General features: G+C 33.7%; 1 protein-coding gene and 1 non-coding gene across 3 annotated transcripts in view; both read left to right on the top strand.

Annotated features, from left to right (window-relative positions):
* Positions 1-14324, top strand: part of ARFGEF1 (ARF guanine nucleotide exchange factor 1) — a 90748-nt gene that overhangs the window by 31762 nt on the left and 44662 nt on the right. For both annotated transcript variants that reach the window (XM_087825419.1, XM_087825420.1), the window contains exons 8-14: positions 3107-3279; positions 4236-4369; positions 7941-8175; positions 11619-11718; positions 11821-11960; positions 12066-12174; positions 12813-13014. In XM_087825419.1, the coding sequence (XP_087681545.1) occupies positions 3107-3279; positions 4236-4369; positions 7941-8175; positions 11619-11718; positions 11821-11960; positions 12066-12174; positions 12813-13014 (1093 nt within the window). The remainder of the gene's footprint in view (positions 1-3106; positions 3280-4235; positions 4370-7940; positions 8176-11618; positions 11719-11820; positions 11961-12065; positions 12175-12812; positions 13015-14324) is intronic.
* On the top strand, positions 8720-8858 carry LOC148091355 (small nucleolar RNA SNORA48). Its single transcript, XR_015715825.1, has one exon. It is a non-coding gene; the product is annotated as a small nucleolar RNA SNORA48 (small nucleolar RNA).

Raw genomic sequence — 14324 nt, 5'->3', positions numbered from 1 at the left:
TTCAATTACAGTCTTTTATAAAATCCACTATTCCCCATTTCAGTTTTTGATTTTGTATTTGGTGGGAGAGGAGCAGGGATATAGTCTCCTTTCTCCTCAATGTACTAAACTTTATAAATTAGAAAATGTCTACATTGATTTGGTTTTGAGTATTTTATATCTTTGTTGGAAAATTTTGATTTCTTACACCTTCATTATCATGACCAAGTCTTAGTTGATATAGGGCCAGTTTCTATCTTATGGATTGTATTATTAAAATGTTTTAAAGTTTGTTAGGAATTTCACTCACATTTTCATAAACAGTATTATTATAGATAGGATTAGATTTGAGACCAATCCACTGAAGCTTATGTAATTCATGGTGTCTTGCATAGGACTAAGCATAGTACCTTGTTGCATTTACTTCCAGAAATGTGATCAGATGATCTGAACCTATTAAATTTTCTAGGATTTCCTCTAAGATTTTGATCCATTGATCATATCCTTCTTAGTTTTCCAGTACTATTAAAGACTTTTTTTTGTTTGTTTATATTTTTCTTAGTAATTTTAGTGGGATTTGTCAAAGGAGAAGGTAAATAGTGGGTTTCTTCACCACCTTGAAAATAGAAGTTTGCACTTACGTTTAGGGGACATTATGGGAGGGTTAGGGTTGACAACAATGGAGAACCATAATATCTAACTCTATTGAGTACTTTCTGTGTATCCCAAATGACTATGTGCTACGCTTGCATTTACTCATTTGATTCTTCCCAAATGCTGGTATGTTTAAGTAGTGTTACTTTTCCCCCTTTTTTATCTTTTCATTTTTATTTTGAGATTTCATATCTCTTTTATTTTTCCTTTATTTTTTTCTATCACCATTCATTCCCCATATGCCCTTTTCCACCCCCATCCCCTCAACCTCCTGCAATCACCACACTGTTGTCCATGTCCATGAGGAGTTCTTTTTCCCTTTTTTAAAAATTAAATTTATTGGGGTGACACTGTTAACAAGATCATATAGGTACTGTTCCCTTTTTTACAAATGAGAAAATTCAGTCGACTTATAGGAAGTGGTAAAATGAAGATTTCAACTCAAGAATGTCTGGCTTTAAAGCCTGAAAATAAAATAGAGAATGTTTTCAATTCCTTTGAATAATTTTTTAAGACAAGAAGGAGGAAAGTATTATTCCTTTCAGAAATTTGATAAAAGGTGGGAGAGAAATGGACAGTAGGTAAGGTGTGGCAAGAGTTGAAGGAAGATTTTTTTTTTTTTTTTAAGCATGAAAAGATTTGAGTACGTCTGTTGAGTAATGGAGAAGGTCCAGTAGTGCACTTGAAATTGCAAATCTCGTATTACCAGAAAATACTTAGGGGAGGAAGAAACTTTGGGAGGCAAGAAGAGATAGATTTGAGGGTGAATGAATAGTTCACCTTAGAAATTCAAAAGATTATTTTTCCCTGAAATGAGAGGGAAGAAAAAGATTATTGTTGATGTCAGGGAACTTTATGGTGGGGAAAGGGAGAGTAAGGAAACCTTTGTTAAATCACCTACCTCTTAGTGCAGTGGAAGGGGGAAGTCCTTTTGTTAAGGGAAGGTGGAGGAGGGGCAGTGGTAGGAAATGTAATTGAGTGCAGAGAGAAAAAGGTTTGGAATAAGTGCTTTGGGGAATGACCGACCATCAATTTCCATTAATCATTATTAAATTTTTATGACTTCTTCCAGAGAGTTCTTTGCATTTATATGAGTGTACTTTTATAAATGTAAGATGTGTGTATCTGTATATGTAATCATATTTAGCGTGTCAGACATTAGCATATTAAAGCTCTAAAAGGTTCATTGGGGAAGCAACTGTTTTGTTTGTGTAACGCAGAGTAACCAAAATATATTTTATAAATTAATATCTTTTTCATGTACCACTTGGTAATTGCAAAACATACTTTGGAATTATCTGTTCAAGTTTAATCTATCCAGGGTATTCTAATTTGGAGAGCAGAAAGCAGATTCAGAGTGGGACACCAGATACATTCCCTTCATTACCTGAATGAATAAAAAATTGGGCACTTTATCAGTTACCAACAAAATTAATAATAGCTACCATTTATTGAGAACCAGTTGTGTTATTTATGTATTTTGTGTGTGTGTGTGTGTGTGTGTGTGTGTGTGTGTGTGTGTGTGTGTTTTGGTGATTCTTTATAGACATTATTATATTTGTTGCTGATGAAGAAACTGAGGCAAAGAAAGATGAAATAACTTACCCAGTTAAATGGTGGAGTGGAGACATGATTGAAACACAGGCCTCTCATATTCCTAAATCTATGCTCTTTATAGTACAGTGTGTTTCCTTCATGCTAGTTCATAGTTTTCTTTTAATTGGTAGCATGAAGGGAGCAATTTCCTGCTAGGTAGCTACTGACTTACAGCCATAGACACGTATATATTCCTTTTTAAAAGAAATATGTGTCACACCTTAGAGTAGTTCTGAAAACTTGGTATTATTTGCATTATCTATGTTTGTTCTATCAGAAGTCATTTATTTCTGTTTATATTAATTACAAGTATGATTTCAGAGTGACATACTGAAAAATATTCCTTAGTAATGTTCCAAAGAATATGTTATTAGAGGTATTAGTAGGTATTCTAAAAAAGGGGGAGAGGACTTATGGTAAAATAAATTGGAAAATACTGCATATTTTATATCCCCTTTGGAGAGCTCAATGCATATTAGCAAATTAAAGGCTATAATAAAGAAACCTACTTCCCAATATTTTCCTCTTACTTGATAATGGGATTTTTTTGAGGAATTTCTATTACCATCTTAAGGCATTAGCATTCATTAGAACCCAGGTTAGTAAATGCTGATATGGTCTTAAAATAAGCTTCTGTTTGGCACATCCTGGTTAGCCTTTCATCAGCTGTGTTTCATTGCTAGAGCTACTTAAGGATCATATTTGGATATGTTCCGAATGCATATTTACTTACTAGTAAGTATGCTAACCTTTAAATGGTGCCAGTACGTGTTACTTCATATCGCTTTTCTGCCAGTTTCATTTTAAATACTCCATGTTTTTATATACTTCAGTTAAGTCAGACATATTTGCATGTTTTTTATTCTTACCGTTTTAGATATGGGAGAAAGGTCTATAAATGCAAGTGCAGATGGCAACATTGGAACTATAGAGGATGGTAGCGACAGTGAAAATATTCAAGCAAATGGAATTCCAGGAACACCAATTTCTGTTGCATATACACCATCCTTACCTGACGACAGATTATCTGTCTCTTCCAATGATACTCAGGTATAAATGGGAGTGGGAAATTTCTCTCAATCTTACGCATTTATAGGTCACCAACGCCTTGTGGTGAATATGTCTAGTTGATAATGATGGCTGATTTCAGTTTGGGGAAATAAAAACTTGGGGTTTTGTTCTCATTGATATAAATCAAAGCAGTTTATTTTCTTAATAAATTGATGGCTAAATTGTCAACGCTGCAGTGTTTGTCACAGGTGTTCACATCTTCCCTACCTTCCTGCCCTCTTGAAATTACTTTTAAAAAGAAAAATTCTTATCATATATTCTTACAATAATTCTAGTATCATAGGAAGGAAAAGAGCTTTTAGAATCTGGGGAACTTCATCTTTCTTTCGTTCAGGGCTGTAGTGGAATCTACACTGTGGTAGTTACAGTTCCTCTGTCTCTTCTAGCCTATCTTTTGTGTGTTTATCCCTATCTTTTTAGATAATGGAGTCCTACCTTAAATCATTGCCTCATACACAGGGGCAAGCTTTCTTGGCCTGTTGACCTTCATCAGTTAACAACTTTTAAACATTGCCTTGAAGATCTCCATTGTCTTATTTTATCTGCAAAAAGTAGATAAAAAATAAACTAGGACAAAAACATAAAATACCCAGTGACAGGTAGTGGAAAGCATAGTTTAGGCTGTGTATAAAGTCTCCTGTCAGGACATGATGTGCTAGTTTTTGTTAGTAATAGTATGAACTGGGTACATTTTAAAAGTTTATTTGGTGACTAAGAGGGAATATTTTTAAAAGAATGCATTTTTGTAAGGTGTTAATTGCTGGGGACAGGGGTGGGATATCAGATTAAAGAAAAGCAATGTGACAAAATTCCTCATCTGGTTTCCCTTCCAATAGAACCTCACCTATTACTGAATTGAATAAAATGTATAAAGGGCTAAAATGATTTTACACTGGCAAATAACTTTATTTTACATAGTATGTTAACTTGTTTAGGAATCTGGAAATTCTTCAGGACCTTCACCTGGTGCTAAGTTTTCCCACATTTTACAAAAGGATGCCTTTCTAGTATTCAGGTCATTGTGTAAACTGTCAATGAAACCGCTTTCAGATGGACCACCAGATCCAAAGTAAGTCATTAGCTATTCTGCCTGACAAATACAGTTTTAAAGCTCAAAATGTATTCTAAGATAGTCTTTGGGGTTTCTTTTGTTCCTCTTGTCCTGTAGGACCCTCAAAAATATATTTTAGGGTTATTATATTTTTTTAAACATATATTGAAAAACAGTGAGTTCCAAAATTGTTAGAGTAGATAGCTTACACTATTTCCCAAAGCATACCAACAGCATTATAGAGTTGTGTCTGGTACATAGTAGGTGCCCAGTACATACTGAATGATTGAATGAATTTCTATTTCAGTTCGTAAGTAATTTTGGAGCTAATGTGGCCTTGTTACATGTAGCCTCATGCTAGGCTCTGAAAGCTACCAGTTGATTTATTAAGATAAATAAATCTTAAAAGTCACAATGTATATTCATTAAGGTCTGAAAAATGCCCTGAGATGATAGCTTTCTCTATGGGGAACAAGAAGTACTTTACAATAGGAGTCTCTTGTCTGATTCTCATCAAACAGTAGTTTAAACTGTAAGAAATTGCCATTTTTTAAAGTCACAAATCATCAGATATCTTTCATTTCATCTGATTCAAGTATAACTAATTTCTGCTTGAATTGAGTTTGGGAGTTACTGGAGAGGCATGCCCTTCTAATGTTGCAGCATATTATAGCATGACAAGTTGAGAACTTTCTGGAGAAAGAGCCCTTGGAGAAGGCCTGAGTGACTTTGAGAAAGGGATATTGAAATGAGGGAAATGTAAGCAACACTACTTCATTAAAAAACTAAAGCATTTCAGTTTCTGTGTCAACTAAGAAGAAAGACTTGAGTTTTGTTTTATTTTGTCACATTGTACTGAATCAGTGGGAAACATTTTTTAGGCCCAGAAGCCTAAAATTCTAAAATCTTTTTAGGTACAACTTCTGAAAGTCAAAAATACAATTTATTGATGCTTCTGTATTTTGAAAATATGAACTCTACAGAGAAAGGATTAAAGTTGTTCAGAGTGCAGTATAAACTCATTATACCCTATATATTTTATAAGAATATATTTAAAATTTTTTCAGTTTCTTATTCTCACTAACTTATCCAGAAATTGACAATTTTGAGATCTCATTCTGAATTGATGAAGAACTACTTTAAGGCTGTTATGACTTAAAATTTGGTGTAATTGCTGAAGGACATTTTACCATGATTTAAAAATGTTATTGACCTTAAAAACCTTAGATGTTTAGTTTTCTCAAATCAAATATAAAAAATGTGATTTGAAAAACATACTAGAAACAGAAAAGAAGGAATTGTTTAAAATGCCAAGAATGAAAAGAACACAGAAGAAAATATATGAATTTTGAGGAATACTATATAGGGGAGGATGTTTATTTAGCCCTGAAAAAAGATGAATCTAGTTTTTGGAGAGCTGTTCTTATGAGGAATAATTATCCTTCAGATAATCAAGTTAGAAACAACTTGATTTTTATCCTTCTGCCTAGTGGACTTAAAGCAAATATTAGGAAATATTGTTTGTATATTTAAAAAAGACCTTTTTGACCATCATGGTCATTAAACATTGGAATTGAATACTGAAAGAGATCACATTTTCACCCCCTTGAAACTGTTCTCTTTTCAAAAGAGAATATATGGTTTTCTAGCTTGAATGATTTTTGATTTTTTTTTTTGCCAAAATTAATGAGCTTTTGTATTTATATAATTTTCTTTCTTGTCTTTGCTTCTCTCTATACTTTGTGGCCTTGCTAAGATGATAATCCAGGAAGTGTTCTTTTAAGTTGAATTATAATTTGAAGCTATCCCATGAAAAACTGCAGACCTGAGATTTCCAGTCTCTCTTGCCTGACAAAAGTATCTGGTACCGTGACATAGGACAGTCACTTGATCAGCGTTTCATTAATTAATGCCTTATACGTAGTAGATACTTAATAAATGTTTAGATGAGTGCATGAATAAATCCATTAATTATTTTGAGCACATACTATGTACAAGGCATTTTGTTAGATGCTGGGGATACAAAGTAAAAATATTTTCTCTTTTTAAAAGTTTTTATCGATTGATTGATTTTGGGGGGGGGGGAGAAACATTGACTTGTTGTTCCCCCCATCTATGCATTCCTTGTTTGATTCCTGTTAGTGCCCTGTCTAGGGATTGAACCCAAAACCTTGGTGTATTGGGAGGATGCTCTAACCAACTGAGCTATCTGTCCAGGCCAAGAGAATACATTCTTATAACAAAAAATCATGTGTTGGAGCTATAGGTTTTAATTACTAATGAATGGAATTGAGCAAAAAGTGTGATAAATGTGAGCTAGACTGGGGAGTAGTAGTAGTGTGTAAACCTTGGAAGGCGTCAGTATGAGTGAGAGATAACTTGGCCCACTATGTTAGCTATAGTTCCTATATTCAAAGTTTTACCTCTAGCTGTTTCTAACCTGATGTATGTGAGCTTTTTTTTTTTTTTTTTTTTTTTTGGTACCACTGTATTTGCTGTGTATATTCTTAGATTCAGAGGCATAGCCATCTTGGAAACATGGTTATGTCATGAGTCATGACATTATTGGTTCCAGTTTTATTTCAAAGATGCTAATATTTTTGTGTGATTACTATTTACATGAAATTAAATAGTCCTTGTTAGAGTTTCTTAGGTTTTTTAATCAGTTGACACTCCTAACCATGAAATTTTTAAGGTAGAAATCAGGAACAATTAAGTTTATTATATGGTGTAAATGTGACTGAATATAGCATTTGGAATGAAAAAAGAAAAGAACCAGTGGCTAGAGCGTTTAAGTGTATCCTGCATTTGAAAAGTTGCTTGGGATAGCTCTCCCTGGTTTATTGGGCTTAAGGGGTCTGTTTCAATGGGAGAAAAATTGTATTTGTGAAATCTGGTAATTAAAATTCTGAATAGTGTTCAGGATTATAGCATAGTGTATTGATCAGAAAAAAGTTTAAGTTGAAAATGTATGTTTTACTTTTTTACTATACAAGTGTTTAGAATAAGCTGGTAAGCTATTAAGGGATATAAATGTTCTAAAAGCTTCTTTGTATGTGTTTCAGGGGAAAAAAAAGCTTAAGTGGTTCCTGAAAAAGTAACCTTGAAGTTGTGCTATAACTTCTTATGCAGCCAAAGCTTATTAGTGTTGAGGATTTTTGAGTAGCATAACTAGGAACAAAGTACATTGGACCTATTATATACTAAGTGTCGCACTTAATCTGAGAAGTTCATTATGATTTCTACAAAGTGAAGTATGCTTTTGAAAGACGGAACAAATCATAAATATTGAAATTATTTTTTTTGCTCAAAGGAACAGAAGGTTGATGCTAAAATTGTGTGAATGATTGTTTTCCCAGTTTGGAAGTTTGTGAAATTTTGTGAACAAGAGAACATTAGTGGAACTACCCGTTATTGGTGTTTAAGCTTATTCATGTATTGTAGTTTTTTTATGTTGTAGAGTTTTCTGTTCCTCTCCATTTAAAAGTTTGTGAAATGATAAGGTATTAGGAAATATATTAGGAACAACCTACCATTACCATAATGCTAAACTTGTCCATATACTGTGCCTTCTTTTTTTACATTTTAGGTCTCATGAGTTACGATCCAAGATTCTTTCATTGCAGTTACTTCTATCCATTCTGCAGAATGCAGGACCTGTTTTCAGGACAAATGAGATGTTTATTAATGCTATTAAACAGTATCTGTGTGTTGCACTCTCAAAAAATGGAGTCTCATCTGTTCCAGAGGTTTTTGAGCTTTCTCTTTCCATATTTCTTACTTTGTTATCAAACTTCAAGACACATCTGAAGATGCAAATTGAGGTACGTTCTTCATTTAGGCATTGTTGCACTTGCATTTGTTTCATGTTAAGTCAGATTATTAATACACTGGAAAGTTTTTCAGAATGTGAAATAATGTTTGTATATTATGTGTATTTCTCCTTTTTTCACTCATTCAACTAGCATGTACCTACTAAGCACTAGGTGAGCACTGAGAATGCAAAGTCAAATTGAGACACAGCTCTACTGTCAAGGAATTTATATTAGTTGTATGAATGGTTCTGGTTGTCTTGAATTAACTTGGCCCTCACAATAACTTTGCCATTGCAAATATAGTATGTAATAGTGGTTTTGGTTATCTTCAAAGAAAGCTCAAAATAATATACTTTGTGTACATGGTGTTAAGCCATCCCAGTTTTTGGCACTTTAAAGAGGTGATTGAGAAGGGTTATATTTTTGGCTTATATTTTAGGACATTTGAAAATTTAATTTTTGCTTCATTTTTTTCCCCTCTAACATATATATTGTATTCCTAAAGATCTTTGGAAATAGAATAACTGTCTTGTGGTTCTAAAGTATTTCCAGATGTCCCTGACCTGGGTAGAGTTAGTTGCACCTGGTTTGGTGGTACTTGTCTCATATCAGCCAGGGACAAAGTAACTCTGTGTTTACCCAGCTTGGTTTTTGGTCTGTGCTTGTGCCTGGTTCATGCCCTAGACAAATGGATTACTGGGGAAAATAAATAATTAATAAATAAATAAATAAATAAATAAATATTCCCAGAGACTTAGCAAAATGAATTAGGAAATCTTCCAACCATGTGTACCTGTATCATGCAGGTGTAGCAATTCCTGATCTGTTGTTTTCACCTTCAGATAATTCGGTATTTTTTAAATAGTACTTTATGTTTTGCTAATTTAATGGCTACCTTTTCCAGCTTGTCATTTGTCAAATATTGTTTGGGTTGGGATATTGTATACTTTTCATATATTCACTTCTATGCTAGTTAGCTTTCATCTTCATATTATGTTTGGTATGCTGTAGAGTTTACATTATAATTTTCATTAAGTTTGTATTTAATCCTAACTCAAGACTAATAATTTATTAGCTCATAGGAAAGGATAAATTACTATTTTCCCACAATTTTTAGATGATTAAGATAATCATATATTTTGTTAATATTCTATAGTATCTATTTAAATTCATTATGGGAATGAGACAAAATAAGGCCTTGCTTGGTATTTTAAGTGAAAAGTTTTTCAACTTGGACCATATTTTTGGACAGGAAACAATTTCTGGTCCATAAATGGTGTCAAACTTTAAAAACTCATCATATGTCTATTAAAATAATGCAGAGCATTTACCTAACAATAGTTGCTATTTTTACACAGTTTTTTCTCATTATCTTCAAGAACTAAAAGGAAACTTTAAAAAAAACACTTTTGGAGCTTTTGCTTATGTAACCAACTAAAAGTCTCTCATTTGATAATGAGGTATTTAAATTGCCCTTAGAAAATTTTGGAAGACTGTGCATCCAGTTACTTACAGATTTTTGGACACTGGAACTCTGTTTCATTAAGTACTATTTAGTAGACTGTGTGAAATATAAATTCTTATGGAATTAATATCACAAAAATAAGTTGTGATTACTATTTTTGTAGAGTAAATTTGATATATAAAATTTTTGTTAAAGACAAATTTGAAAAGAAATACTTCCAAGAAATTTCCTGTCTGTTCATAAATGATAGACTCGTATTATAAAATTGTTGTAATAATGTTTTTTAAAAGAGATCAGGTTGATTTCACTCTGCGTTGTCTCTTATGGGGAGATTATGAGGATAAAACAAGATAAGTGTAGATATGCTTTTGAAAATAGTAAACATTCAAATGCAGAATGAGCTATGTTGCTGTTGGAGAAAACCCAACATCTGAAAACAAACTGCGAAACAAAATTGAGATCATTGTCAAATGAAGATTCATTTAATGAAAACATTCACTTCACAGTTTCTATAATGTGGTTTTTCCATGGGCATTAACTTATATTCTGTTTCTGAAAATATAGTTTTAAATATTCGTAATTACTGACTACTGGAATGTATGTGCCTATTGGATACTGTACAGTGACTCAGGCCTTGGATTCAGATTGGATACTGTTACCCTCCTTTCCTATTTTTCATTGATTTTCATTCAGTACCTGCTTTTTATCATAGCAACCACTAAAACCAGGTTTGCAAAAATGATGCCATTGAAAGGAATGTAGTGTGATCTAACTGATCTAATGTTGACACTGAATAATCTTGCGAGGTGTCCAACAGATGTATATCCCTCTGAATTTTACCTTAAAAATTCTCATGATATTCCTCTGAGTTTGCTGTAGCATTCTTGGGGCACCTTGGTGCACTGTTTGGGAACTTTGGCCAAGAATATTTATTGAATGCTTACTGTATGCCATGCAGTGTGGACACAGTGCTTGGCAAGGAAGAGCTGGCTCCTACCCTCTTAGAGCTTACAGTCTTACAGGAAATACTGACATTAAGCAAGTACTAGAAATGTTCAGAGTTTTGTGAAAGAAAAGCACAGTACAAGGGTACCTCATCCAATTTGGGGAGACAAGTTGTTAATCATCGTACATTGTAAATATGAATTTCTAGGTTCATAATACATATGTTCTATAAGTATTAATACAGTATGTTGTTTCTGATTTTCAGTAATCCCCTCTTAAGTCACAGTCTCTTTTCCAAAATAAATTTGAATCTGAAAAGTCTTAGCTCTTAAATTGAAATTTATTTAATTAAGTTAACTCCTTTGTGCTTGACATTTTTTGGTGTAAAAGAATAGTGAGAAATAGTTTATAGTTTTCAGACAACAGAGATTTCTTCTTGTGTGAGAAATAAAAATATAAGTCTCTGATAATTAGATATATAGATCCTTTTTATTGTGTGGATTACAACATCAGTTACATTTAAAACTAGGAACAATTAGGCTTGCCCAGTACTAAATAATGTCTGAAAAATACAGGGTGGGCAAAAGTAGGCTTACAGTTGTTTGTATGGAAAAGAACATAATATGTAATAAATAATAATACAAGAATAAACTGTGTTTCGCATACTCACAACTGTAAACCTGCTTTTGCCCACCCTGTATAACTGATGAGCAGAATATAGTTTCTACTCTCTGGGGTGTTAAAAATGAATTATGAGTTACTTTAGTTTTGTATGTATGTTCAAGAAATTACTCAGAGGAACTCCAAATCTTTGTAGATTCTTTTGTGGTTACTCTGAAGTGCAGTGCTCCCACTGCAAGGGCTAGTTTCAATCACCCACCAAGTTATTTCAGTCCTCATGTTTCAGAGATGGACTCAAAAGGAGTCGAACTCCAGAGGAACCTGCATCCTAGTCTCCTCTGCAGCTTTGGGATATTTAAAAAGTGATCACATTTATGAATTATAAGCAATATTTTAAACAGATGTTTTCCCCTAATCACAGGTGTTCTTTAAAGAAATTTTCCTATACATTTTGGAAACTTCTACCAGCTCATTTGACCACAAATGGATGGTTATTCAGACATTGACAAGAATCTGTGCAGGTATTTGAAATTATCCATGTTACCTCTTTCGTATGAGATATTTAAAAAGTTGAATATACTCATATACTAGATGCCTTTTGTTAATATATTGTATTGTTACAGATGCTCAAAGTGTAGTGGATATTTATGTAAACTATGACTGTGACTTAAATGCAGCAAATATATTTGAAAGACTAGTAAATGATCTATCAAAAATTGCTCAAGGACGGGGTAGTCAAGAACTCGGCATGAGCAATGTTCAGGTAAGAACTTTAAAAACATTTTCAAATTCTGAACTTTGCCAAGGAATTGCTATGTGTTTTGCTGCAAAGATCTTGTTTTCACCCTTATTCTGATTTATTTCATAGGAATTGAGCCTGAGGAAAAAAGGTTTAGAATGCTTGGTGTCCATTTTGAAGTGCATGGTTGAGTGGAGTAAGGATCAGTATGTGAATCCCAACTCTCAGACAACTCTTGGTAAGGTGACATTTTGAGTATAATTCTTCATCATTTTAAGTACATGATACATTGGAGGATAGTTGCAGATGCCATTAAGCCAGTTTCATGATATCTGTATTCATTTAGTAGATGAAGAAGCATTGTCTTGTAAGTTAAATAATGAGCTTTAAAATGATGAATTTCTCAACTTAGTTATCCAAACTTTTTTCTTTCTAAACCTTCCTAGAAGTACTTTGAATATTATATAAAAGTGAAGCATATTTATGCAACTTTGTTATAGTTATAGAAGAAATATGTAAAAGCCAGTACATATGTTTTAAGAAGATGGAATTATTTGTGCATGTTTGACATCCTTACCCAGAGAAAATCTCATAGTTGCAGGGCTACCTGGTATTATCTTAGACAAGTCCCTGGAGAAAAACTGGTGGTGATGAGCTGAGAGCAGAAACCCAGCAGACACTCAGCACTGTGACTTCAAAAGGAACTCCTTTTAATGGTGTAAATTGTACATTTATTTATGGCACCTAATATTTTATTTGTATTAAGTGGATACCTGAGCAGCAGTGAAATATCTTGCCGAATTTGAGAATTTTTTTTTACTTTTACTTTTTTTTTCTTGACTGAATAATTTACTGTATCATTGTTTCTACTTACAGGTCAGGAAAAACCCTCAGAACAAGAGACAAGTGATATCAAACACCCTGAGACAATAAACAGATATGGAAGTTTAAATTCCCTGGAGTCAACATCATCATCAGGAATAGGCAGCTACAGTACGCAGATGTCTGGCACTGATAATCCGGAACAATTTGAAGTCCTAAAGCAACAAAAAGAAATAATAGAACAAGGGATAGATTTGTGAGTGTCTGATTTTAAAGAGAAATGTTCTTGGCTATCCCTCTGCCCGTACTGTGCCACCATTGCTCTGGGTTTCTCTGCATCTTTAAATTATTATTATTATTATTTTTTGTTTAATATATCTTTATTGATTTCAGAGAGAGGAAAGGAGAGGGAGAGAGAGAGATAGAAACATCAATGATGAGAGAGTCATTGATTGGCTGCAGCCCGCAACCCCGGGCATGTGCCCTGACCAGGAATTGAACCCTGATCACCTGGATCCTAGGTCAGCGCTCAACCCCTGAGCCATACCCGGCTGGGCTAAATTATTTTTATTTCCTTCTTATCACCACCTTCTAAAGAGTAAAATGGGGCAGAATTTTCCTGACTTCTAGTGGCTCTTTAATCAGCTCCCATTTTTCATTGTAGTCTAGCCCCAACAGACCTTGTAAGGCACATTAAATTAATTTTGCACCACATTGTATGAAAATTAAGATAACTAGTGTTGCTCCTTTATAGGTTTTATATTTTCTCCACTTAGGTTACAAATGTGCTGCTTTTGTTACTGATCCATTTTTGTTGGTTTCTTTTTTTATATGTTGATAAGGTGATAATGACCCTTTCCAACTTGGCTACTCTACCAGACCCTGAGCCTGTGACATCAGTTTTTGCACTAAACTGTGTAATGTCAGCCTGCTTCTGGACTATTTCCTGTCTAAATACTACCATTCTGCTTTCTTTCCTCTTATTGCCCATCTCTTCTTTCAAAGAGATGCTATAAGAAAAAAATGAACTTGTTGGCCTTTCTCCATGAATATAGCTCCTGTAAGCTGTTAAAAATCCCCTTGTATGTTTAGTCGGCTTGCTCCTTGTGCTGTAAATCATTTCTTCCTGAATCTTAAGCAATGCCATTTGATGAATGCCTTTTTTCAGTGTATATAGTTTTTTAATTTTTTAGTTTATGTTTTTGAAATGTATCTTTATTGATTTCAGAGAGAGGAAGGGAGAGGGGGAGAGAGAGAGAGAAACACCAATGATGAGAGTCATTGATTGGCTGCCTTTTGCATGCCCCCCACTGGGGATCGAGCTCACAACCGGGACATGTGCCCTGACAGGGAATCGAACCATGATCTCTTGGATCATAGGTCAACCACTGAGCCATGCCTGGCCAGGCAGTGTATATTTTTTTAAATTGACAAAATGTACACATATTCTTGTCATACAATTATAAAATCTCACAAAATTGCCTCAGGAAGTTGCCATTAATACTTCATTCTAATTTTTCAGTCATTATTTAAAAGGTGTCATGAGTTCCAGATATTATGCACGGT

This window comes from Miniopterus natalensis, chromosome 16, assembly GCF_054644295.1.
Source record: "Miniopterus natalensis isolate mMinNat1 chromosome 16, mMinNat1.hap1, whole genome shotgun sequence".
Taxonomy (NCBI): Eukaryota; Metazoa; Chordata; class Mammalia; order Chiroptera; family Miniopteridae; genus Miniopterus; species Miniopterus natalensis.
The sequence above is the reverse complement of the archived record's forward strand: the minus strand, read 5'-3'. Positions and strand labels throughout refer to the sequence as shown.